The following is a 27,296-nucleotide window of genomic DNA, read 5'->3' as shown; positions in this document are numbered from 1 at the left end:
GCCTTTATCAAAAGTGACTGTAAAGCATAATCAATGAATCCTGATTAAATGGGCAATAAACCAAATTTTCTGGTCGTGGGATTCTTGGGAACTTTGTATTGATTTAAGTTTTGGCTAATTATGTTGTTTTTATGTTCAATAAATAGTACCTACTTAAAGTTAAGTGTTTAGATTAAAATTATTTTAAAGATGTTGGTTTTAGTTTTAAAATTAGGCAACTATTAGCAATACATATTTTTTGTTAATCTCTATCAACTCCAAACTGAATACATTCCAATAACCCAATTAGACAAAATGAAAATAAAAATATATTAGGTATTGAGTCTTTAAAAATTCCAAAAATAACAAGAAAAAAATGACACAAAATTCAACAGACCAAGAAATATATAAATGTCCTGGGAATCTGGCATTAGAAAGTCTTACAAAAACACTGACTGATATATTGATGGGTATTGCAAATGAGGCTCAAAGCTATAGAGATAGTAAAGGGCCTAGTTTTGCTAGCTCTTAAAGCTTTGCTCCCGAGAAAATGAAATGAATTAACAAAGAGAATCTTTATATTTAAAAATGTTTAGTATCTCTACAACTTAGTTTTGTTGGAAAATCTAGTTCATCCTACCATTCCCCCATGAGGCACTGAATAGTGCAGTTCCCCTTCTCAGTGTGTACGAAAAATGTAATAGTCTTCATCTTATATTCTTTTAGATAATTAACTCAAGAAGTGTTTGTAACACTCCTGTATATGTTTAAATTATCCATTTAACTTACAAAGAAACCACCAAACAATGACTCCAGAATTATGGCTTTGTGGCTTTGAGCCTCATTTGCAATACCCAATAAAATAATTAGAAGTTACATGTGTAACAGATTTTATTAGTGATGAGAGTTACATAAATATAAAACATTCTCTAATATACTACAGAAGTTTAAATTAATTTATGAGAACTGTTAATGAGCTTAATTGCCTTACATTGTTCAACAATTCTGAGGAATAAATAGCATTTAAATTGAACTACAATATCCCCTGGCCTAAATAACAAAAATAAACCTTTGCTTTCTCTTATAAAATATAATAAAAATGGATCTTCCATAATGAGAATATTTACAGGGTATCACTTATCTGCCAGACACTAATAATTCTGTGAGATGCAAGGGGCAGGCTTGGCTGAGGCCACAGCCTGTTAAACAAGTCCTTGATGCTGCCTCATTTCTTTAACTAAAGTATCAAGGTACATTTTGTTTGTCAAGACTCTATGTAGAAGGGCAACGATCATCAAAGATCAAACACACCCTAAATACAAGTCTAGGAAATCAGCCTATGGATTGTATGTATCGAGTAATTTGCTAGGTAATATAGTCTCTTCTCTCAGCTTACTAAGCTAATCAGCAGTAAGAAACCAGCTCTGAAGGTATGTACACTCAGAATGTACATTCTGCTGAAGAGTGCATATGCAGCACTTTCTTAGAGATCCCTAAATTCCAACAGTTGCTCTTCTACCTCCGACTATTCTTCCACTCTCACCCAAGCTGTGAATGTGATCTTTAATCTTACTTGACAGATCACTACACCTGTCAATGGGAGAGGAGAAAGACATGAGCCCCTCTTCTGAAGCTGCCACAAAACTTTCTTTACTTAATTTCCACACTGAGCTGGTAATGACATCTGACAGAAAAGGAAATGGAAGAAAAATATTTAACAAGGTAAAGGGACTGAAAGAACAAGAAATGGAAGAGCTCATTATAAGGGTTCCATTTGCCCGGTCTCTCTCAGGAGGAAGGGAGAAATACGTATGCTCGCTGAGTCTCATTTCAGCCCTCCCACCTCCTTACCATTCCCAATACATATAAAGGAAGATGTATACCAATACCACCCCAGTATGATCTTCATCTCCTTCTACCAGTAATCAAACTACCACTGGCCCAAAGGCCTGTATCACATTCTCACATCACTGCCCATTCCCTTCGTACCCTATGTTTACATTGAGGTTCACTCAGAAGGTTATCAAACAGTCCACCACCTTCGCCACAAACTCTTAAGGCAAAAAAAGGTAAGGATCAAAAGATTAAATGCCTACACGAAGAAAGGGAATGCATCCTTAGCATTCCAAACAAAAATCCAGTTTCCACTCCAATTTTCTTTTTAAAGGTGGCTAGTTTTTATATAGATCGTCGATTATTATGTTTCAAGAAAATCAGAGGTGGGTAAGCCAAGACATTTGGGGGAGGGGAGGGATACCTCCAAAGCAGTGCTCAGGTGACCCCCGAGTCACTCACGGCAATACCCTGCTAGTCAGGGCCAGTGTTCAGGCTCAAGGATGCAGTCCTGTGGGGCCACTTTGGTGGTGCTTTGGGGCGTCCACAGCCATATCTGATGATACTCAAAAGGCTGGGTGGTGCCAGGGATCAAATCCATGTTGCTAAAATGAGATGCATCCTGAATGCCTGCTTCACAGACTGTTGGAACAGGGCACTGAAGTCAGAAACGGCTTGTATGTAGGTGAAGGGGATACAGTGAACAAATTTCTAATAGTAACAAAATCATCATGTAGCTCTTCTTTCAAATTACTTCATTTTACTGCTATAAAATTAGGAAAGAAAAAACAGCCCAGGTAACTACAAAAATGTCAACTTACCAAAACAACAAAAATCTTAAAGGTGAAACAGAAAATTATGCAAACTGCAGAGTGGAAACAGTGCTGTGAGTCACGGGCACTTGCTAAGAAGCTAACAGAAGACAAAACCCTCTGGGACAACAGGCTTTGTAAAGAGAAGTGACAAACCAGATGTATTTCTCGAATGACACATTAAAGAACTAAAATTCTCAAATTGTATGGACAGATTAAAAATTTTGAAATAAAGACTAAACTAGATTATTTTGATTTCCTGTTCATCTAATTCCACCACAAGGTTCTCTGACTCCAGGTTCACTAGAAGCTGTGGAGTCTTCTGAATCACTCTCTAGTGAGCTATAATCAATCTCATGCTCTCCGGGATCCCAGTTTTTGATCCCAGGCTCCCTGGGACGGTCTGTCCTTCCTTCCCTAGGATGTCCTTTATAAATGTCTTTAGCCCCCTTAAGTGGATGCCTTTATGCCTAATGATTATTTCTATTAAGCAACTTTCTCTTTTCAAGTTATGGTCTAACTTCTATCTTCTGCCTGACCCCAGATTCATATAACAGTGTGGTTGTGGGGTGTTTGGCCGCACGTGGCAGTGCTGGTGGATACTGCTGACTCTCTGCTTGGGGAACCAGACCAGGGCCAGGAAAGGAGCCTGGTTCTGTTGAGCTTGATCTCCAGCCCCTCACGGAGCTTCTAAAAGTTCAACATAAACTTTCTGAAGATGAACAAAAAGACATACAGTATCTTAGTACGATTACAAAAGTGGTTCTAATCTTACAGAGTCTTTCAGGGAATTTCAAGAACCTCCAGAACGTCCCAGGACCACACTCTGAGATTTACTGATAACAGAGCATATACTTTATGCCTAGATTCTCTTATTCAACATTAGGCTTGTGTCTCATCCGTGCTATTATAAAAAAATAACATTTTTATTGCTGTAAGTATTCCATTACATATATACACACCATAATTAATTCCATTCTTTTATTGATGGATATTAGAGTACTTTACAGTCTGGGCTATTATAAAGAGAGTTCAATAATAATTTATGTACCTGCTATTTGGTGTTCATATATACATACATATTCATACATTGTATACATACATACACATTTCTGTGTTGTTGGGGCAATAAGGTATATATAAAAATAATCAGCTTTTTGGGCCAGAGTGACAGTACAATGGGTAGGGCATTTGTCTTGCAGGCAGCTGACCTGGATTTGATCCCTGGCACCCTGTAAGGTTCCATAGCACTGCCAGGAGTAATTCCTGAGTGTAGAGCCAGGAGGAACCTCTGCGCATTGCCAGGTGTGACCCCTCTGCCCCCCCAAAAAATCCAACCCCAAAATAATCTTTTTTTTTTTTGGTTTTTGGGTTATACCTGGTGATGCACAGGGGTTACTCCTGGCTCATGTACTCAGGAATTACTCCTGGAGGTGCTTGGGGGACCATATGGGATGCTGGGAATCGAACCTGGGTCGGCCGCGTGCAAAGCAAACGCCCTACCCGCTGTACTATCGCTCCAGCCCCCAAATAATCAGCCTTTAATAGAAATTAGTTTTCCAGAGAGGATATGATATAATTGTGATATAATTATGATATGATAACACACTTACCAGCAGTGTGTCAAAGAGTTTCAATTGTTCCACATATGGACCAACACCTGACACACGTCATGTTTTTAAATGACACTTCTTGGGGAGGGGAGAGATAGTTATAACAAGTTTTATCCCACATGTATATTTTAGCATATAAATTTATATAATTATCTAAATCAGGAAAAGAACAGTTTCACTTCCCAAAGGACACCTTGTGTTCTTTATAGTAAAATTTTCTCCCTGCACCCAATTCCTAGTAACTTGCATCTATCTGTTCATTACTGTATTCTTGTCTTTTCAGAAAAGCTGTGTAAATGAAATTATGTGTTGAGATTAGTTTCTTTCATTCATCATCTCCAAGTTTCACTATATCAAAGTTTTTGAATAGTGTTTGATTTCATTCAAAGATTAATTTTTGTTTGCAGTTTAGTGACATTTTAAGCATTCATTCTGAATAACATACAGGGTTGGTATCAGTGTTTTGTGTGAACATGTTTTTATTTCTCTAGGATTAATATCCAAGAATGGACTTGAAAGCTTACAGAGTAAATATAATATTTAAGCTGTCAAAATGTCTAGAAGACTACATAGTTTTGCACTACACAAGATATATAAGGCTTCCAATGCTCCTGTGTTTTTGTGAGTACTCGATAATCTCAGGAATTTTTATATTAATTTTTAAATAGGCAGATTAGTATCTATTATGGTTTTGTCATTTCTCTGTTGGTTAACGTCTTTGTGCACTCTTCTGCCAACCATATGGAAACTTGGGTGAAGTGTCAAGTCTTCCAACAACATTTTATTGCATTTAATCTTTTTAAATTTTGTGTTCAAGAGCTCTTTCATACATTCTAGACTTAAAACTTTTGTTGGCTGTCTGAATTGTAAATATTTTCTTCAAATCTGTAATCTGTCATTTCACTCTTTTAACAGTGTTTTTAGCAGTGTGAAAGTTTTAAAATTTGAAGTTCAATTTAGTAGTTGTTTCTTTTATGAAACCCTATGTTTTGGTGTCACATGTAACACTACCTAACTATTCTCCCTACAACTTATATACACTTTCAGTTTTGAAATTTAGTAATATGATTCCATTTAAATTCATTTTCATGTATTTGAAGTAACTTCATACCTGTACTTTTTTGTTTGTGCCACACCCATTGGTGCTGAGGGGTCATTCCAGACATTGCTCAAAGAACCACATATGGTGCCAGGGATTGAACCAGGTTAGGCAGAAAAGCAAAGGCCTGTACCCTTATCTCTCCAGCCATATACCTGTATTTTCACTAGTTTCATTCATAGGTCCAAGGGCTACTTAACAGAAGACCTGAGTAAACTCTAGTGTGTAAATTTCATTATATAGAGTTAGGATGAGTACCTACCTTGAGTGATTTAGAGATGTTTCAGGAAATAGATATTAAATTTGCTTAGGAATGTATCTATACGACTGGCTTACCAGAAGATTAACCCACACAACAAGGGATGTAAAACTTTAGAAGTTCGTTGATAATTATGATTCCTATTAGCTTTCAACTTCTAAAACCCCTGACCTCAACTCTATTTTAATCCTCTCAAATTTAAAACAGTGTTAAGAATTTATATAATTTATTCCACATTATCCTTATGACAACTCTAATAGCACTGTCTGCACTGTCCTCCCGTTGTTCATCGATTTGCTGAAGCGGGCCCAGTAACGTCTCCATTGTGAGACTTGTTGTTACTGTGTTTGGCATATCGAATATGTCACAGGTAGCTTGCCAGGCTTTGCCGTGCGGGCGAGATACTCTCGGTAGCTAGCCGGGCCCTCCTGGAGGGGCAGAGGAATCGAACCCAGGTCGGCTGCATGCAAGGCGAATGCCCTACCGCTGTGCTACCGCTCTAAAACAGAGGTATTATTCTTCTTATTTTACAGATGAAGGAATCGAGACTTAGAGAAAAGAAGCCTAATTCCAAATCATGAGGAACATACAATCCAATGTTTTCCTTCATTTTCCTTTGAGCTATGGTTTTCATTTTTTTTTTTTGGTCATCCACTACATTTATCCTGTCACTACTATTTACTGCTGACAAGTCAGTATTTAAGATGTTTGGCAAAGTTACAAAATTTCTTCTTATTGTACTCTCATTCAGACAAGGTCATCAAAGTTATAACTGCAATTGACTGATAAAGCACAATGATTGAAATTATATGTGTTACCATCGACGTACTTCACATGGGTCACTGACTAACTGTAAATTGGGCACAGGAGCACTTTTTTTCTTAACCGCTTAAATAAAATGCATATAGTAATGAGGACTTTATTAATAATAGTATACACTGTATTATTATTAACTTTTGAGTATCTAAGACTAAAATAGGATGGAATTGCTGTATGTGACTGAATATCTTAAGCTTTCTGCTCTAATATCATACATCACCAAAGGTATACACTGGTAACTTTTTTTTTTAAATCGAATCACTGTGAGCTACACTTACAAAGCTTCCATGTTTGAGTTTCAGTCATACAACGATTGAACACCCATCCCTCTACCAGTGTATATTTTCCACCACCAGTAAACCCAGTATCCCTACCCCGCAACCCAGTTCCACCCCTCCCCCTGCAGACAGTTTCCCTCTTTCTCTATTTATGGGCATTGTGGTTTGCAATACAGATAATGAGAGGCCATCATGTTTGGTTCTTTATCTACTTTCAGCACACATCTCCCATTGACAACTTCTACTTAACCCTTTTTTAGTTTTGGAGGATTTATGGGTGGCAGGGTGTGGGCATCACATGCTGTGCAGAAGCTATTCCTGACTCCTGCCAGTGCTCAGGGAACCATGTGTGATGTCGGAAATTCAAACCAGGGCTGGCCATATTCAAGGCAAATGCTTTACCTCCTATGCTATCTCAATGTCTCTATTTAACCCTTCCTGAAAGTACAACAAGGTCATTTTTATTCTCCAGTTTCTTTCAGTTAAGTATGCTCTTTACACCCTCCAAGCAGTTTTTGGCAAGCACAAGATAATGTGGAGGCTGCCAAACGCACCACCAGTTAAGTCCGTGATTTAGACAAAGCAAAGCTTTCTGGTTTCCAAAAAGGAGTTTGTTCAGAGTGAGGTAATTAAATATATAGCTGACATCGTTAATGAATTAAATCATTTCATTCATATTAAATGAATTTCATAAACCCAATAGTGACTAGTAAGAGAGTGGGGATGGAAAAGCAAGGTTGGGAATTAGATTTCCTGAGACCTGCCTTGGATTTAAAGCTTACACCCTCAATCAAGCTCTTTTTCTACACTCTATGCTCTCTACAGCCCTACAAATTCTTACAACAACCTTGCTATTTTCCTTATTGTCTACTGTAGGTAAGAATTCTAGAGTCCAGAAAGGTCAAGCAATTTGTTAAAATTACAGAGAAAGTAAACAGCAGGACAGATATGGGCTTTGTCATTATTAAAAGTTTTGTCTTTTTAAATCATTATGAGAAAATCTAAAAAGGGATAGAGGAAAAAATAAAACTATAAATACATATCTGCACAATTGACAAATACAATGTCCCCAGAACTTACTACTAAAGGAATTTTAAAAATATAGTTTCAAACCAAGAGAATGAAAAACATGAACACCAAAAGTTGTGTCAACTAAAAAGATCAATTAGCAAAGCATAAAAAGAAGACAAAAAAGAAAAACAAGATTCGGTAGCACTTTATGAACAATCATTTTTTATTAGTAAATCAAAATGAATTATTTCATAGACTTCTACCTAAAACATATAAATATATAAAGATAAAATAAACAAAGATATATCAAGTTCACCTATTTAAAAGCAAAGGCTAATGGAAGAAATCAAAAATATAAAATTCATGGAGCCAGGGAGATGAGTCCAAGTGGTAGCACATAAGACCTAGCACATATAAAACCCTGAGTTAAATTTCCGGCACTGCCAATAAATAACTACAGCTGGAGAAGAGTACAGGTGCCTTTTATGTGGCTCAGTCTGGTTTGATCCTTGGCAAAACATGGTCCCCTGTAGGATAACACTGTTTTGTCCATCCTGCACAGCCTCAGGTAGTTTAGGTATATTGGGTTGCTCCTATCACAGTGCTCCCATTCCTCTGTGTTTATTTGTAACTTCTTTGTGCTCTGTTGACTTGTAAATAATGTTTTTCTCTTCTCCCTAATCCTTTGCATAGTTTATTCAGAGCAATGTCCTTTTTGTATGGACACAAAAAGACATGCTTTTGTAATGTGATTCTCGGTGATATTTTCCTACTGGACATCTGTTCTCTCAACCTAAGCCTCAGCGGCCTTTACTTCCTTTAGCGCCCCCAAAAGCAGGGTCCCGACGAGGGACTGGATGGAACCAGGGCAAGCAGTAAGCTATGTGCTACCCTGGCATCAAGATGGGCCTGGCCAAGGTGCCATAATGCTTAACTATAAGTTAAGAGGACCCTGCTAGGGTTAAGAATGATTAATCTGGCCTGAGCAATGTAGTTTGAGTCTGTGGAAAGATGTTCCCAGGAGAGCTGCCCTACAAGCCTCAATGCTATCTCTTACTGTGTCCATACAAAAATAACTAGTATTAAGATGTTTGATAGTTATTGGAATGAGGAACGGAGAAAAACATCTTAGGAGGTATTTTGCCTGGGGCAATCAGGAAGGGCTTTTTTATGTTGATTTTGCTACCTGACTGGGTGCAGTGTCAGCCCAGAGTGCAGGGGAGATGGAGAGGAGAGAGAGCTAGAGAGGAGAGAGCACAGGGCGGCAAGATGGACTGCAGAGAGAACAGCAAGGGGGACAGAGGGAAGAATGTAGAGGAATACAGGAGCAAGCACATGGAGAGAGAAAGCCCAGGCTGCGAGATGGAGCATGGAAAGATGAACGGGAGAGACAGGAGGAGACGGGAATGAGAGGCAGTGTGAGACTAGAATGGGAGACTTAGAGAGATCTACTGCGATAGCACAGCGGTAGGGCATTTGCCTTGCACGCAGCAAACATGGCCGACCCGAGTTCAATTCCTCCGCCCCTCTCGGAGAGCTTGCCGTGAGTATCTCACCCGCATAGCAGAGCCTGGCAAGCTCCCCGTGACGTATTCGATATGCCAGACACAGTAACAACGAAGTCTCCAACGGAGACGTTACTGGGCCCGCTCGAGCAAATCGATGATCAACGGGAGGGCCTTTACCTTTACCTTTTAGAGAGACTGGGGCAGGCGCGTGGGGAGAATGGAATAAACAGCAACTGATCAATCAACCCACTTGGCCCTCATTTCATCCACAGTCTGCCCATGGCCCAGGCCACCCAGGGTGGGTGAGCGGCCCGGGCCCACCCCAAATGTGGGCAGCCAGGGGGAGAGCCATTGGGGCCCCCCTGGCCCCCCTCAAAGATTTTTTTACAGTCCCCCACATCATTTAGTTTGGCCCCCAAACACTGCTGCAGGGCCTACTGGCTGAAAACTGATGGAAGGAACTTCTCCTGAGCAGGACTTGGAGCCTCCATGACCCCCCAAAATACATAATCATTATGCAGAGGTAAACTTAAAAAGATAGCTCGAAGGACTGGAGTGCAAGAGCCCCAGGTTTGCTTCTTGGCACAACATAGCATCCTAAGCAACACCCAATACCACTGGCTGTGTCCCTCAAAAAAAAAAAAAACACATAAAAAAAAACACATCTCTAATGGATTATGCTCATTTACAAGTATTCTTTAACTATGATGAAGCTAACCTAGAAATGAATGATAAAAAATGAGAAAATCAAAAGTCAACAAGAAATGCACATGAAAAAATTTCAATATGCTTTCAAGTCACCTAGATTAATTACAAGTCAAATATAAGTAACAAACTATTTACAAATTAATAGACGGAAATACTACGCAGAATACTAGCAGGATACACTTAAATGTAAAACCAATCTCTCTGAAATTCATTGTTATGTCATTAGAAAATTTCTATTATACACACAATTGTTTTTCTGAATAGTCATCACTAATTAAAATCAAGACACTGCTGCTTCCTGAGTATCTTTCAAGGGGAAGTCACTTTTTTCTTCCATCTCCTATGTCCCACTAGTGTAGAAGCGGGAGTAAATATCTTTCCTTTCATTACCGATTCATTGCTTATTCCTTCTCCCTTTGTGGCCTAGGGTCCTTTAAATAAGGTGTTATCAAAATCCCTGCTGTAACAATTAGCAATCTCATATCACCTTCCTATCATGACCATCACCAGAAGCAGTGGAGATAGTACAGCTGGTAAGGTGCATGCCTTGTATTTGGTCAACTTGGAACCAATCCCCAGCATCCCTTATAGTCTCTTGCGCACGGCCAGAAAGTGGGATTGGGGTGGGGTGGGGGCTTGAAGGGGGAATCCATCACTAGTCTTGTCATACCATTTGTGATCACTTTATTATCCTAGTAGCCAAAGTATCACTAACCTGGCCTCAAAGATCTTTGTTTTACTCTACTCTCCCCAATAGATCTGTTCTTTCCCAGGCTTACCTACTCACTTTCATGCTATCCTCTAGACCATGTCATTACTGATAACTTTCATTTTCAGCATCCTGGTCTCTGTTTACCATTCCCCAATCCGACCCTCTCCCCACAATTCTGGTTTGTAATTTAAACTCAGTTGCTCCAATAATCCCTGCTTTTCAGCTTCCTGCACTGGACTCTCCAGTCCCAACCCTACCATCCTTTAACCTTCTTTTCTACATTTACTTTTTCTTGTTACGTTTTCCCATTCCTTTACTCTGCTTAAGTCCACAGCTATGTTATGTGTGTATTTTGGATGCTGAAGACTGAACCAAAGGCCACGCAAATCTGAAAAAGAGCTTACGAGGCCAGCACCCTGATCTATGGCTTTTTTTTTTTTATCATATTCACTGCTTTATATTGTCTATTCCTCTATCATTCTCAACTGGCAAAACCCAACTTTCCTCTGATTTTGTATCTATGCTAGAGCTGCTGACTACAGCTAAAGAAAACATACCAACATACTGGATGGTCCCAAATTTAATTTATAACCATAAGCCCCAAGTAGGCTTTCAGCAATATCCAGTATTACATACAGCACTTCCTTGTCAACTCCTTCAACATATTTCACATTGCCACAGATTTCCAGTACCTACTCACTGCCATTAAACTTCTTTGCAATTTCACTGAAAAAAAAATAAAAGCCATCAGATGAGAATTTTCATATTCCTATCAATACATTTATCCTCCCATATGCATCTGTGATCATAATCACTATGCTTTACTCAACTATAAAATTTCTATTTTATCTGTTACTTTTTAAAAATACCTATATTCCTTCTCACTGATTCAAGGTCAAAAATATTGCTAGAATAATTTCTAATTTTCCTTATGTGATTATCCCTATCAACATACACACTGTACCATATTCTATCTTTAAAAAAAGAGATATCCCAGCACCACCGGACCTAAGCACTGGAGAGTTTAGCCTGTAAGTCAGCCTGAGCACCTCTGGACGTGGTCCTTTCACTTCTCCCACAAAAGGACATTTTAAAAAGTGTCTTCCTTGAATGCAATAATCTTCCCAGCGAATTCAGCTAATATCCCCATTTCTCTCAAAAAAAAAAAAATTACACCTCAAAAGCAATGCTACACTTGCTGTCTCTGCTGCATCACCTCCCACTTGTTTTTCCCATTTTTACAGTTGATTTTATTATGAACTATATGACACAGTGCCCAAAACATAAATTTGGAGTCGAATGACTTCTCACATAGCAAACGCCCAAGTAATCATGACTCGGGTGAAGAAACAGAACATACATAAGTCAGCAAATCTCATAAATGTCTCTTGCTGTTACTTTTTCTTTCTTCCACAAAGGTGATTAATAGCAATCATAACCCTTAACATTAAAGTTTGATTTGTGCCCAGTTTTGGTCTTCCCAGAAACAGCTTTATTTATTTATATTCTTATGTGGCTATTTTGCTCAGTATAAATATTGGTGATGACATTCATCCATGTCAAGGTATGTAATTTTTTCTCACTCCCACTGCTGTCAAGTATATGCTTGGATGAATATATCACATTTTACACTTTTCAGATGAGAGCCAATACACATAGTATTGTTATAAATACCTTCGTCTATGTCTCCTGATGCATGCTTTTCTGTTACGATATATCTAGGAACATGGGGGCAAGAGCGATAGTACAGTAAAGGGGGGCATTTGCCTTGCACACAGCCGACCTGTGTTCGACCCCTGGCATCCCATAGGGTCCCCCGAGTACCACCAGAATGTAGCGCCAGGAATAACCCAAGCATTGCCATGTGACCTAGAAATAAGATATATCTAGGGCCGACCTGCTAGATCATGATGTTATTTTAGTGGCTACATGTTTTTCTGGGGGCTGGAGTGATAGCACAGCAGTAGGGCGTTTGCCTTGCACACGCCCGGCCGAGCTGGGTCCAATTCCTCTGCCCCTCTTGGAGAGCCCAACAAGGTACCATCACGCCGGCTGCCCGTGACATATTCGATATGCCAAACACAGTAACGACAAGTCTCACAAAGTCTTACTGGGCCCACTCAAGCAAATCGATGAACAACGGGAGGACAGTGACAGTTACAGTGACATGTTTTTCTATGTGAGAGTACCAATCTACACTCACTTCCATAGCTGTGTGAGAATATAATACTATTTCACCATGGTGTTGTGTGCATGTGTGTTTTATCACTAGAGATGAGACAAAGCATCTTGTACTTGATTAGTCACCGGGGCCCCTTGGAGGAGGGTGGGTTGAGTTTCCCTCCCCACCCCAAGCAGAGCCCCGGCAGCTGAAGCCCTCCAATTCCAGCCACAGCCATGCTTAAGACCACTCTCCACACGTTTGGACAAGCCTCACGCATGAAGAAACTGGCGGAGGAACCCAGGTGTGCAGGACCCAGGGAATAGATCTCCAAGCCTGCTCGGATTGGGACTGGGGCCTCCTCTACCCAGATCCCCATCTTCCAGTATGTAGGCGTTACACCCACCAACTGCTCCCGGCGCCGTGTAATCTCATCAATGGCCAAGACCCAGAGACTATAAAACCCAGCTCCCGGAAACGCGCGGCCACATGACATCTTATTATCTAGTTCTTACTCTGGCGAACCTGGCAGGCTACCAAAAGTATTCTGCCCTCATGGCAGAGTCTGGCAAATTCCCCACAGCGTATTCAATATGCCAAAAACCAGTAACAATGATGGGTCTCATTCTCCTGACCTTGAAAGAGCCTCGACTGTGGCACTTCTTAAAATCTCAGGGCTAGGATGATCTCAATTATCTGTGGTATATAGAATAACAGGAGGAGGCAATGCAAGATACTAAAGAGGGATAAAAAGATTATCCTTGACCCTAGATTATAGAAATGTAGACAAAGAAGAAAAGAAATCAAGGTGGGAAAAGAAATGGACAGTAGGTAACAGGGGTCAGGAGCCTGGGGTATTATCAGTAGCATACAGGTGCGGCATATGTATATATCTAAACTACAGAGCCAACAACTTGGAAAGCATGAGATCCAAACTATAACAACTAAACATAAGAATGTGCCTGTCCAATATCACTTCCGAGAATATACCCTGGGGTCCAGAAGTACACAGCAGAAACACCATCTGCACTTCTATGTTCATTGCAGCACTACTCACAAAAGTCAAAATGTGGAAACAACCTGAGTGCCCAAGAACAGACGAACGAATAAAGAAACTATGATACATCTACACAATGTAATATCACACAGCTGTTAGGAAAAATGAGGTCATGAAATTTGACTATAAATGGATGGACTTGGAGAGAGAAATGAGTCAGAAGAAGAACAGATATAGAAAGTCTGCATTCATTTGTGGGGCATAAAAAAATATGGCCAGGGAAGGGAAAGGCCAGGAAAAACAGGCCAAGAGGACTGAACAATGGTTAGATATTACCACAAGGGTATGGGGGGGTAGAGGGTAGTTAAGATAGAGGAGGGTCAATTATGACAATATTAGTTGGAAATGATCACTCTGAACAAGAACTGAGCACTAAAAGTAGGTAAAGAGATATATACAATAACCTTTTAGCATCTGTACTACAAACAATAATGCCTAAAATAGAGAGAGAGAGAGAGAGAGAGAGAGAGAGAGAGAGAGAGAGAGAGAGAGAGAGAGAAGAGAGGTGTCTATCACAGAGGCAGGCTGGGGTGGGAAATGGTTTTGGGGGGAGTGGGAGGGAAATTGGGGACATTGGTGCTGGGAAATTACACTGGTGGAGGGATGGATGTTGGAACATTGTATGGCTGAAACCCAATCATGAACAGCTCTGTAATGATCTTTCTCATGTGATTCAATATAATTAAAAAATTAATATTTAAAAAAGAAGTGCCTGTCAAGGAGGCAGGCTGGGGGGTGGGAACAAAACTTGAGACACAGGTGGAGGGAAGTCAAAAACAGTGGCATGCTGGTGTTGGAACACAGTACCTCTGAATCTCAACTATGAAACTATGTAAATAATGGTGCTTTAATATTTTTAAATATTTTTAATATTAAAACCTGAAACTTGACCATGCTTTGTAACTGTCCAAAGAAAGTGTTTTGTTCTTCAATTTTTTAGATATTTAAATTTTGTAGATAATTAACTTTGCAGTTATTTTATATCTCATTACATTTTCTCATTATATTATAATCCATATATATCTCTCTGCCTTGAAAAATACCAAACTATTATCCTTGAGGTTCCTTTAGAAAATTTTTTGAATTATTTTTTAATTTATTTCGGATGGAGGGGTTGGACACTCCTGACAGTACTCAGGGATCACTTCTGGCAGGTTTGGGGAGACCACATGGAGTTCTGGGTCTAACACTGGTCAGTTATGAACAAGACAAGGGTCCTAACTTCTGTACTCTGCTCTCGCCTCTTTGTACCCAATTTTTAAAATCTCTCTCGAGTCAGCTGACAGATTTACTGCCTCTAGAGAAACTAAACTTCAAAACACAAGCGCCTTTTTTCTGGATTTCTAGGAGTTCCCTACATTTCTAAAATTCATGGAACAGGTGAAAACCAAATGATAAGGAAATAAAAGTACCAAACATATTGTTTTGGTATTGGTAAAAATACTTTGTTTATCCATAATACAAATACAGATATAGCCTTAGAACCAATTCTACTTAGCAGATTCAAAGCTATTAAAAGTGCCCAAACAAACTAAAAGTTATAAGCAATGTTCATATGCAACTTCCATCGATTTCTTAAAACAATTTATAGGAACTTATCTGGGAGAAAAGAGAATGGAATGAAAGACATAATTTTGTTTACAAAATGTAGTCAGCTAAGGAGGCCCAAGGATGGCTCAGTGTCAGAGCACGGCCTTGGAGAAATGATGCTGTGAGATACACCCCTGGTACCACTCCATCAATTGTGATCCTGGCATGTATGATTACTGGGGCCACAATGAAAATATGCAATCTCCTGTGCAAGGCAACCAGGTGTTAAGTGACCCCAGAGAAGAACTCTTGGACACATGAATAGCTAATCTTTGACAAAGGAGCTGGAACAAGGAGAGCAGGAGAGCGTCAATAAATGGTGCTAGGGAACTGGAGAGATAGTATCAGAGGTCAGGTACTTGCCTTGCATTGGGCTGACCCTCACTGATCCCAGGCACTATATATGATCCCTTGAGCATCACCTAGGTCCCACTCCTGAACATGGAGCCAGGAACACCCCTGAAGTACGGCTGGGGATGGCCCAACACTCTTCCTCCCTGCCCCACCTCCAGCCCAAATATAAATGGTGCTGGGAAAACTGGTTAGTCAAAGACTAAATAAATGAACCTGATCGCTACCTCATACCAATGTCAAACATAACACCCAAAAGTCAATTCAAAATGAATCAAAGACCAGATATTGGACTTGGATTTATTACATCGGGGAAAATATAGGCAGGATTCTCTAACATACAGACTTCAGAGGCCTCTTAAATGTCTCAATACCACTGGCTAGGAATATAGAAGCAAAAATAAAAGGGTACAAAACCAAAGAAGCTTCTGCATTGCAAAAATTAAAAAAAACCCTAAAACTAAGACATTCCAATGAGTAGGAGAAAATATCCACTTTTACTATACAAAAGGCCAATATTCAAAATTTATAAAGCACTCACAAACTTAACAACAAAAACCTCATTCAAGAAATGGGGAGAGGAAGTGAACTAAAACTTCCTCAAAAACATAGAGTGGGCCAATAGGTATATAAGAAAGTTCATTCATCGCTTATCAGGCATATGTAAGAATTTACATTTGTAAGAATGGCATACGTCAAAAAATATGAGACAGTGCAGTTAGGCTGTGGGGAAAAGGAATCCTCATTCACCGTTGGTGGAACGTTGTCTCTAGTTCAAAGCTCTAACCAAACCATACAAAGATTGCTCAAAAAATTAAGAATTGGCTTCCACAAACATAAACAAATGAGACTACATCAAACTAAGAAGCTTCTGCACTTCAAAAGAAACAGTGACCAAAATGCAGAAAGAGTCTACAGAATCGGAAAGAATATTTACCCAATACCCATCTGACAAGAGATTAATATCCAGGATATACAGGACACTAGTAGAATTGTACAAGAAAAAAACCTCCAACCCCATCAAAAAATGGGGAGAAGAAATAAACAGACGTTTCCTCAAAAAAGAAATACAAATGGCCAAAAGGCATATAAAAAAATGCTCCACATCGCTAGTCATCAGGGAGATGCAAATCAAAACAACAATGAGATATCATCTCACACCACAGAGACTGGTACACAATCAAAAGAACAAAAGCAACCAGTGCTGGTGTGGATATGGGGAAAAAGAGACATTCTTTCACTGTTGGTGGGAATGCCCACTAGTCCAGCCTTTCTGGAAAACAATATGGACAGTTGTTCAAAAACTAGAAATTGAGTGTCCATATGACCCCACAATACCACTTCTAGGAATATATCCCGAGGATGCAAAAAAAACACAGTAGAAATGACATCTGTACCTATATGTTCATTGCAGCACTGTTCACAATAGCCAAAATCTGGAAACAACCCAAATGCCCTAGAACAGATGACTGGTTCAAGAAACTTTGGTACATCTACACAATGGAATACTATGCAGCTGTCAGGAGAGATGAAGTCGTGATAAATGGATAAACATGGAGAGTATCATACTAAGCGAAATGAGTCAGAAAGAGAGGGACAGACATAGAAGGACTGCCTCATTTGTGGAGTATGAAACAACATAGCAGGAGGCTGACACCTAAAGACAGTAGATACACAGGACAGATAGACCGCTGCATAGCTGGAAGCCTGCTTCATGAGCAAAGGGGAGAAGGCAGATGGAATAGAGAAGGGATCACTAAGAAAAAGATGGCTGTAGGAATCAGTCGGGATGGGAGATGCGTGCAGAAAGTAGATAAAGGACCAAACATGATAACCTCTCAGGGTCTGTATTGCAAACCATAATGTACAAAAGTAGAGAGAGATTACGGGGAATCATGTCTGCTATGGAGACAGAGGGAGGGTGGGAAAGGGGGGGTATACCAGGAATATTGGTGGTGGAGAATGAGCACTGGTGGAGGGATGGGTGTTTGATCATTGTATAATTGTAACCCAAACATTAAAGCTTACAACTATCTCATGATAAGGTAAAGGTAAAGGCCCTCCCGTTGATCGTCGATTTGCTCGAGCGGGCCCAGTAACGTCTCCATTGGAGACTTTGTTGTTACTGTGTTTGGCATATCGAATACTCTCGGTAGCTTGCCGGGCTCTCCGAGAGGGGCAGAGGAATCGAACTCGGGTCGGCCATGTTGGCCGCTTGTAAGGCGAACGCCCTACCCGCTGTGCTATCGCTCCAGCCGATAGCACAGCGGGTAGGGCGTTCGCCTTACAAGCGGCCAACATGGCCGACCCGAGTTCGATCTCATGATGATTCAATAAAATTAAAAAAAAAAAAAGAATTGGCTTCCAAATAACCCAGAGATTCCACTTCTTGGCAGCTACCCCAAGGGAAATGGTACATTAGTTTGAAAAGATATTTGCATTCCAATGTTCAATGCAGCACTATTCACAATAGCAAAGATATAGAAATAACCCAAGTACCTAAGAACAGATTAGTGAATAAGGAAGTTGTATGCTCTTTCTCTCTACACACACTACACTTTACACACACACACACACACACACACACACACACACACACACACAAAGAAAGAGAGAGAAAAAGGAGAGAGAGAAGAATACTATTCTGCCCTTAAAAAGATCACGGTCCTCCCGTTGTTCATCGATTTGCTCGAGCGGGCCCAGTAACGTCTCCATCATGAGACTTGTTATTACTGTGTTTGGCATATCGAGTACATCACGGGTAGCTTGCCAGGCTCTGCCGTGCAGGCGAGATACTCTCGGTAGCTTGCCGTGCTCTCCGAGAGGGGCGGAAGAATCGAACTCGAGTTGGCCATGTTGGCTGCGTGCAAGGCAAACGCCCTACCGCTGTGCTATTGTTCCAGCCCCCTTAAAAAGATAAAATCCCTTAATTTGTTGTTATTTAGAAGGAACTGGAGGATTTCATGCTGAGCGAATTGAGTCAAAGGGAGTAAGACAAATTCCAAATGATGTCTCATACTTGGGAGTATAAAGAAACATAGTAAGGGTTAAACACAGACAGTAATAATGGATTCTGAGAGTCAGCCTAGAGAAATGAGTTTCCCGAGTGGAAAATAGTGGGGAATAGTGGGTGTGAGGAAATCTAGATATAGGGACTAGGGAACACCAGCAATGTAGTTGTACATCAAGCCAATTCTTTGTACTTTCTGTCTCTTGACTATAAAACTTGAGTAAAATTCATTGAACTGCACAGTTTTATAGAGAATATATTATAATGGGCAAAAGTTTATAAATTAGAAAAAATAACTATCAGCAACAGTCAAAGGTACTTACCCTTCTAATCTAACGTCTGGTAAAGATCTGTTGAGTGCAATCATCTCACTTGCCATTAAATTGAACTGATTGATTTTAAACATCTCTTTCATCTTTTCTTGATCCTCCTTAGGAATGACAACTGGTTTCCCCATTTCTCCAGGACCTTCATGAGGTTTTTGTATACGTTCTAGTACTAAGAACAAGAAGGAAAGTTATATTAACTGTATAATAAGTGATTTATGATTCTGTATGGTAACAGCTGAGTTTTAACTGTAGCCTAAGCAACGAGAGACATTTCTTAGCCCATCCTTTTCCACTGTACAGCCCTTCCAGATCTCAGTCCTGATGGAAAACCTACTAACTCACCTAAATACTGTTCCACCAGCGTGCTGCCATCTCAGATACTATTACCACGTTAGCCTCACTAAAGAGCAGTCTTCAGTACATCCCACGGTCTCCAAGACTCCAATTTTTTCAGATGGAAGTGAGATGGAATTGAATCTAACTTTCTCGACCAACCTCCCAGACACTACACCTCTTACCCACCTGAGTATCTTTTAAACAGCAACTCACTATTTCACTCCAATGTATCACATGTGTTCTTGTTTTGGTGCCTTTTCTCCTCCCAATTTCTTCATCAATGATAACCAAAAAAGGAGGAAGTGGGAAGATATCCACATTACAAGACTAGTCTTAAGTTTACAATTGTTGAAGCCAGATCATGGGTTTATGAGAGATTCATTTTAATTTTCTCTACTTTTATGTTTGAACTTTGGAAAGGTGGTAGAAAACACGAAGGAGAAGTGAATAAATTTTTACTAGAAATACTACTAGGTATAAATTTGATTGCTTATAAGATACTATTAAACCAGAAAACAAAAAATCCTTTTTTTTCCACTTTTTTATTGAATCACTGTGATAGACCCTTCCTAAGCTGTCCATGATTAGATTTCATTTATACAGTATTCCAACACCCATCCTTCCACCAGTGTACATTTTCCAGGATCAGGTTCCCTTCTATCACCCACCACCTGCCTCTATGGCAGGTGCTTTTCTGCTCTCTGGCGCTCTCGCTCTTGCTCTCTCTCTCTCTCTTTTGGAAAGCACGACAACTCTCCAGCCATCTCAGCAACAATAGGGGGCAGGGTGGGGGGTAGAATTATATAACTACAACATGACCTATGAACTCTACTATAATACTCTTAACTTTGAATTATAACAGCGTTAAGAGTGAAACGAACTATTAATTATCTTTGAGAAGGAGGAATCGAATCCGGGTGGGCCATGTTGGCTGCGTGCAAGGCAAACGCCCTACTGCTGTGTTATCGCTCCAGCCCTGTGCTATAGCTCCAGCACAGCGGTGGGGCGTTTGCCTTGCACGCAGCCAACATGGCCGACCCGAGTTCAATTCCTCTGCCCCTCTCGGAGAGCCCAGCAAGCTGCCGAGAGTATCTCGCCCGCAAGGCAGAGCCTGGCAAGCTCCCCGTGACGTATTTGATATGCCAAACACAGTAACAACAAAATCTCCAATGGAGACGTTACTGGGCCCGCTCAAGCAAATCGATGATCAACGGGAGGGCCTTTACCTTTACCTTTACCTACGTTTTTAAAAATTTACTAAGAAAACTACACGCTTATTCTTAATGCTGACAACTAAGATCAAAATACATAAAACACACAACATACTTTGTGTGGTACACAAATGTACTTTAATAATGTAGTACACAAAAGTACACAAATGTACTTTATTAATTAATTTTTTTTTTTTTTGCTTTTTGAGTCACACCCAGCAATGCACAGGAGTTACTCCTGGCTCTACACTCAGGAGTTACCTCTGGCGGGGCTCAGGGGACCATATGGGATGCTGGGTATCAAACCAGGGTTGGCTGCGTGCAAGGCAAACGCTCTACCTGCTGTGCTATTGCTCCAGCCCCCACAAATGTACTTTAATTAGTCTTACAAATTTGAAATTTGTATCTATCATGGAAGTAAAATAAAAAGGTAAAAGCTATATGAAACCCTCTTGAAGAAAATTACTAATGATGTAATGATGTCTAAAATTTATTTTTCCCATATGATTTTATCACACAATTATCATCTTTGCTGACTTTATGCACTAAATTTTGCCTATTCCAAAATATATTTTCATTTTTTAACATCTCTAAACGTTAGACAAGAATTTGAATAATAATGGGAATGGTTCTGTAGACATGGAGATACAACTCTAACAGTTATGGAGGTAATAATTTTATAATTATTTATAATTATTAAACAGCAGGGCCATAGAGTAAATCAGGAAAATCAGCAGAGAATATTTTTATTCAAAGTCATTCAATTAAAATTTATAGAGGGGGCTGGAGCAATAGTACAGCGAGTAAGGCATTTGCCTTGCACGCTGCCGACCCGGGTTCAATTTCCAGCATCCCATATGGTCCCGTGAGTGCTGCCAGGAGTAATTCCTGCGTGCAAACTCAGGAGTAACCCCTGAGCAAAAATAATAATAATAAAATTTATAGAGAAAGTGGAAAACTTAAGGTAAGGAGTCAATGTATTACTTGAGTCCAACATCATCAATTGGCCTATTCTTTTAGAAAAATTTCTTTTCTTCTTTTTTTTTTTTTTTTGGCTTTTTGGGTCACACCCGATAATGCTCAGGGGTTATTCCCGGCTCATGCGTTTAGGAATTACTCCTGGCAGTGCTTGGGGGACTATACGGGATGCTGGGAATCGAACCAAGGTCAGCCCCATGCAAGGCAAACGTCCTACCTGCTGTGCTATCACTCAACCCCTAGAAAAATTTCTTGAGAATAAGTAAAGGTAAAGGTAAAGGTCCTCCCGTTGATCATTGATTTGCTCGAGCGGGCCCAGTAACGTCTCCATTGGAGACTTTGTTGTTACTGTGTTTGGCATATCAAATACGTCATGGGGAGCTTGCCAGGCTCTGCTGTGTGGGCGAGATACTCTCGTTAGCGTGCCGGGCTCTCCAAGAGGGGCGGAGGAATTGAACTCAGGTCGGCCATGTTGGCTGCATGCAAGGCAAACGCCCTACCGCTGTGCTATCGCTCCAGCCCTGCTTGACAATAAATTTGTCATTTACAATCCCATTTTCAAAAATAATAGTAAACAAGCATAGACACCAAAACAATTTGTGGATTATAAATTTTGGGCAACTAAATACTGTTATAAAAGTACAGCTATTTACCCAATAAAACATACTGAGTTCACATGTAATTCCTCAAATTCACATGTAATTCCTAAAAACCAGAAAACTGTATAACCAGGTATCCTTTTATTAATCACAAAGCTTTCAGAACCCAGAAAAGTGGAATTATTGATTCATGATGTAAAGTTATTTTCATTATGTTTAAAAACAAAGTTTGTTTGTTGGTTGAAACACCAAGAGTTCAAAACATTTTTCTACATGTCTGCTATCAAAAAATAATAGAAGTTCCAATCTTGGTCCTTCATTTCTGGATTTCCTTTCTGTATCCAGATATTATAGCATTTTGTTTTCAGTGCAGCCCCTCTTTCTATCCCCTGATTTTTTTTCAAAAGCCATTTCCAAAAAATGCTAGCTGGAGCTCCCTATTACTTTAAGATCCCTGGATTATAACTCTCTACAATGACTTTTCCCCATACAATTCTTAGAAGTGAGAAAGCAAAAGTAATCTCTTCTGAGATCTGATAACGCAATTTCAACACTCCTCTCTGCATTAGGGTATGAATTTTCTGTACAAATTTAAAAACTCAAACTCAGAGAATTCCTATATCACCTGATAACTTGCAGGAAACTAAATTTGACAATAAAACAAAAATTTGTATTTTAATACATTTTTTTATATGGAGACCTCCCCAGCAGTGTGGGAAAGAGGAGGGTGTGAGTGTGGAACTGTGGGCTGGAACCACTCCTCAGTGCCAGGGATTCAACTCAGGTCCTTGCACATGAAAGCCACGTGCTCCATCCTTTTCAGCGTTCTTGCCTCCCCTCCCAACCCATTCCCCAGCCCCAATACGAAAACTGCTGCAAGAACCCACCAGGGGATTGATATAAATATTAATAATCATATATAAAAAACAGGGATTATCATTCAAACAGTGAAAACATTCTAAGTAAGTTAGTAAAAGAGTGACAAAATAGGTGTATTATAAATATTACTCACCATCCCCAGCAGGAAGACCTTGCTCTTTTTTTTCATCACATTTGTTGCATTCACTGAAGTAGAGCAGCAGGAACATATCCAAGAGTACCCAAATCAAGGAGGTGGCTAGGACCACCTTGCAATATGCAAATTTTCTCATGGCACTTTAAGTCAAATGCAAAATTTTAAAATATATATATATAAATTTACAAAGATCATGAAAATTATTCCAATCTGGTTTCATCAGAAATTGTGTTTATAACCTAGAAAAAGAGAGAAAAAAATTGATTAAAAAAATTCTGAGCCCAGTTATTGTAAAATTAATATACACATACAATTCTACTATGCTGAATAAACTTATAGGGGTTGGAGCGATAGCACAGTGGGTAGGGCGTTTGCCTTGCACGCGGCCGACCCGAGTTCGATTCCCAGTATCCCATATGGTCCCCGAAGCACTGCCAGGAGTAATTCCTGAGTGCAGAGCCAGGAGTAACCCTGAGCATCTCTGGGTATGACCCAAAAAAAGAATAAGCTTATAAATCAGATGTAAAAAAAATTGTTGTAAAGTATATACATATACATATACTTTACAACATACATATTGTTGTAAAGTACACGTGTATACTCTACAACATGTATACACACACACACACACACACACACACACAAACAGGCCCAGGGTGTTTGGTCTCCCTGGCGCCCACTTGCAGGCCCCTGGAAGCTCTCTGGGACCCCAGCGTCACATAAAGCAGTCATTGGTGCACAGCCAGGTGTATTTGTGCATCATAACTGAAGAATGTAATAATCGTCAGCAAACGTGAAGGTCCTGCGACTAAATGTGTTACGTCTTCCCAGTCACTGCAACAGACACCAAAAAAGGGAATAGCAGAAGAAAAATATAAAATAGTACTTGCCCACTTCACGAGGCTGCTAGACAGTAACCGGAAAGGACATCCCAAAATATTAAGTGTACTTGTAAACTGTTGTTTCTGCCATCTCTATGGATTCTTTGATCTCTTCGCTACATCCTTTCTTTCCTCAAACCAACACTGTTTGACTACACAATGAGAACAGAGATGCTGTCATACTTATCTTCGAAATCATAGTTTTCTTTTAACCCCTCATACTTCTATCCAAGGATTTCCAGAAATTCCAAGCCCAAGGGAACACTCTCAACTACTGCTGAACATCAAAAGATGAAAATGAGTTTCGTTCTCTTGGATCTAAAGCTTTAGACTGTGGTGTATATAATGGTATGTATCTCCCTCTCCTGGGCTGGAGCGATAGCACAGCGGGTAAGGCGTTCGCCTTACAAGCGGCCAACAAGGCCAACCCGAGTTCGATTCCTCCGCCCCTCTCGGAGAGCCCGGCAAGCTACCGAGAGTATTCGATATGCCAAACACAGTAACAACAAAGTCTCCAATGGAGACGTTACTGGGCCCGCTCGAGCAAATCGAGCAAATCTCCCTCTCCCAAGAACAGTGCTCTTAAGCAATTAGACCTGGTGTTCAGTTAGCTGACCAGGAAAAGGCACAATATACAGGATCCTTATTTTGTTTGTAGTTGGAATTTCTGTCCCCAAACCCCTAAAAACTTTTTAGAAGAAAGTTTTCCTTTAGCCCTGTAAGGAGAACCTAGGTTATTTTATTTAGTAATTACATATGCCATTTGCTATATTCTACAATAACTATAACCAATGGTATTAATTCACTAGCTCACTCAATATACATTTATATTCAGGAAAAATATCAAAAATAAGAAAGGGAAAAGAGAAACAAGGAGCTGGAGTGATAGCACAGCATGTAGGAAGTCTGCCTTGCATGTGACCGACTCAGGTTCGATTCCCAGTGTCCCTTATGGCCCCCCGAGCACCTTCAGGAGTAATTCCTGAGTGCAGAGCCAGGAATAACCTCTGTGCATCCCGTGCATAGCCAGGTGTGACCCAAAAAGCAAAGAGAGAGAAGCAGAGAGAGAGAGAGAGAGAGAGAGAGAGAGAGAGAGAGAGAGAGAGAGAAACACAACTATACGCACTTCCTACTCTTGTGAAGTTAAAAGTTAGTCCAGGAAAGGCGGCATTAGTCACATAAACAAGGGATTTCAATTAATAACTGATTTTTGAAGGGAGGTACATAAGACTATAGAATCCTACAACAGATCTGACTTTATCAAAAAGATACCCCTGAGTAAGATATAAACTTAAGAGAAAAACAAGTGCTTCAGCGGTGAATAGCATGTTCTATAGCAGGAAGAAGCCAACACTGAGAAATCACTGTGAATAGACGAAAGAGAACTAGGCTGTGAGATGAAGTTGGAAATGAAATACAGACAGTAAATCTAAGAGGTACTTAGATTTGGGACAAACTTACTGAGTTTTAAGAATATATTAAAAAGGGAAAGAATTAATATCTGGATGCAGAATAATGTGAGTCACTGAAATGTAATATTAAGAGAAAACCTATCTTTGGATGGAAGGAAGAGCAAGATGAGAAGAATTTGGGTTGTGGAGATAATGAGTATGAGGGATGAGATCCCTCAATTGTCTTCAAGAAATGATATTAACAGCTGGAGAGATAGTACAGTGGTATAGTACCTGCCTGGCATAGAGCTGACCCTGATTTGATTCCCCTGCATCTCAAATGCTCCCTACACATCTCTAGGATGAATCCAGAACACAGAGCCAGGATGAGTCCCTCAACACTAGTCTGATTGTGGGGACCTCGCTTACTGCCAACCCAAAGCAAACAGGAAGAGGCATTAACTTCAGCTGCTATATACAAAAATTTGAGCTTAAGGAGGGATCTCACAGTCACATATTACCACATGGATAAATTACTGTTTTACTAAGTCTTTCCTATGTATACTGTAGGTGTGTAACTTATAAACTTTTTTTGGTTTATACCTCTTATCAAAAAACTAGAGGGATAGGGAGGGAAAGACTAGTCATAAAACAACACACTACAGCTTCCATCCTAGCTCTCTCAGATTATACCCTCTGAGGAGAGACTGGATACTCAATCCTCCCTACTGAGGGGTCTACACAGGGAGGACCAAGCCTTCAGTATATCTTGCCAGGCATCTAAGTGAAGCTTGTTAGAGGCAGCTCTCAGTCACGTCTTCAGATGACTTCCCAGTGCATCGGACACTGTGAACTGCCACATCAAAAAGATGCTGAGTGAATACCACTTTGCTACACTGGGCCTGCATTCTATATCCAAAGAGAAAATAAAATTATAAATGTTAATTGTTTAAAGCCGTTAAGTTTTTTTTTCCCCCTTTATTTTATTTTTTTTAAAGTTGTAGATTTACAATTTTTTGTGCTTTGGTTTCAATTATACAATGATCAGATACCCATCCCTCCACCAGTGCCCATTTTCCACCACCATGGTAAAGCCGTTAAGTTTTATAGTAAATTGTTACAAGTCAATAGAGAACTTCAACAGCACACTTGAACTAGAAAGGAAATCTTTTCATCTATCGTAAACATATTTAGCAATGAAACTGCAGTGGGTTGGCATGGGGGAACAATGACTGTATCTGCGGGTGCTGGAGTGGGGTGGGGAGTGGTGCCAAAGACTGAACCCAGGACTCTGCGCGCGAAACAAGTTTTCAGCTTTTGCACTATTTCTCTAGCCCAATTCTGGAACTTCTGGTACATTTCTGTTACATTATAAATAAGGTGAGCTAAGGATTCTGATGTCAGTTTGACACTGTGCTGAGTAAGCAATAAAACAAGAAAAAGAAAAAGGACTCAAAAAAAGGAACAAAATTATCATACAGGACTGGAGCAATAGCACCGCTAGTAGGGCATTTGCCTTGCACACGGCCAACCCGGGTTCGATTCCCAGAATCCATATGGCACCGTCAGGAGTAATTCCTCAATGCATGAGCCAGGAGTAATCCCAAAAAGGTAAGGTAAAAGGTAAAGGCCCTCCCGTTGATCATCGATTTGCTCGAGCGGGCCCAGTAACATCTCCATTGGAGACTTTTGTTGTTACTGTGTCTGGTATTCGATATGTCGAATCCCAAAAAGCAAAAAAAAAAAAAAAAAAATT

The 27,296-nt window shown here is 40.0% G+C and overlaps 1 protein-coding gene across 4 annotated transcripts in view; it reads right to left on the bottom strand.

Moving 5' to 3' along the window:
- Nucleotides 1–27,296, bottom strand: part of GALNT1 (polypeptide N-acetylgalactosaminyltransferase 1) — a 105,946-nt gene that overhangs the window by 28,224 nt on the left and 50,426 nt on the right. For all 4 annotated transcript variants that reach the window (XM_056138090.1, XM_056138092.1, XM_056138093.1 and 1 more), the window contains 2 exons: nucleotides 23,266–23,507; nucleotides 19,124–19,298 (listed from right to left, as the gene is read on the bottom strand). In XM_056138090.1, coding sequence (XP_055994065.1) covers nucleotides 19,124–19,298; nucleotides 23,266–23,404 — 314 coding nt within the window. In that variant the 5' untranslated portion in view covers nucleotides 23,405–23,507. The remainder of the gene's footprint in view (nucleotides 1–19,123; nucleotides 19,299–23,265; nucleotides 23,508–27,296) is intronic.

The sequence above is a fragment of the Sorex fumeus genome, unplaced genomic scaffold (assembly GCF_029834395.1).
Source record: "Sorex fumeus unplaced genomic scaffold, SorFum_2.1 ptg000128l, whole genome shotgun sequence".
NCBI classification, from domain to species: domain Eukaryota; kingdom Metazoa; phylum Chordata; class Mammalia; order Eulipotyphla; family Soricidae; genus Sorex; species Sorex fumeus.
Note: the sequence above shows the minus strand (reverse complement) of the source record. Positions and strands in the feature narration are given on the sequence as shown.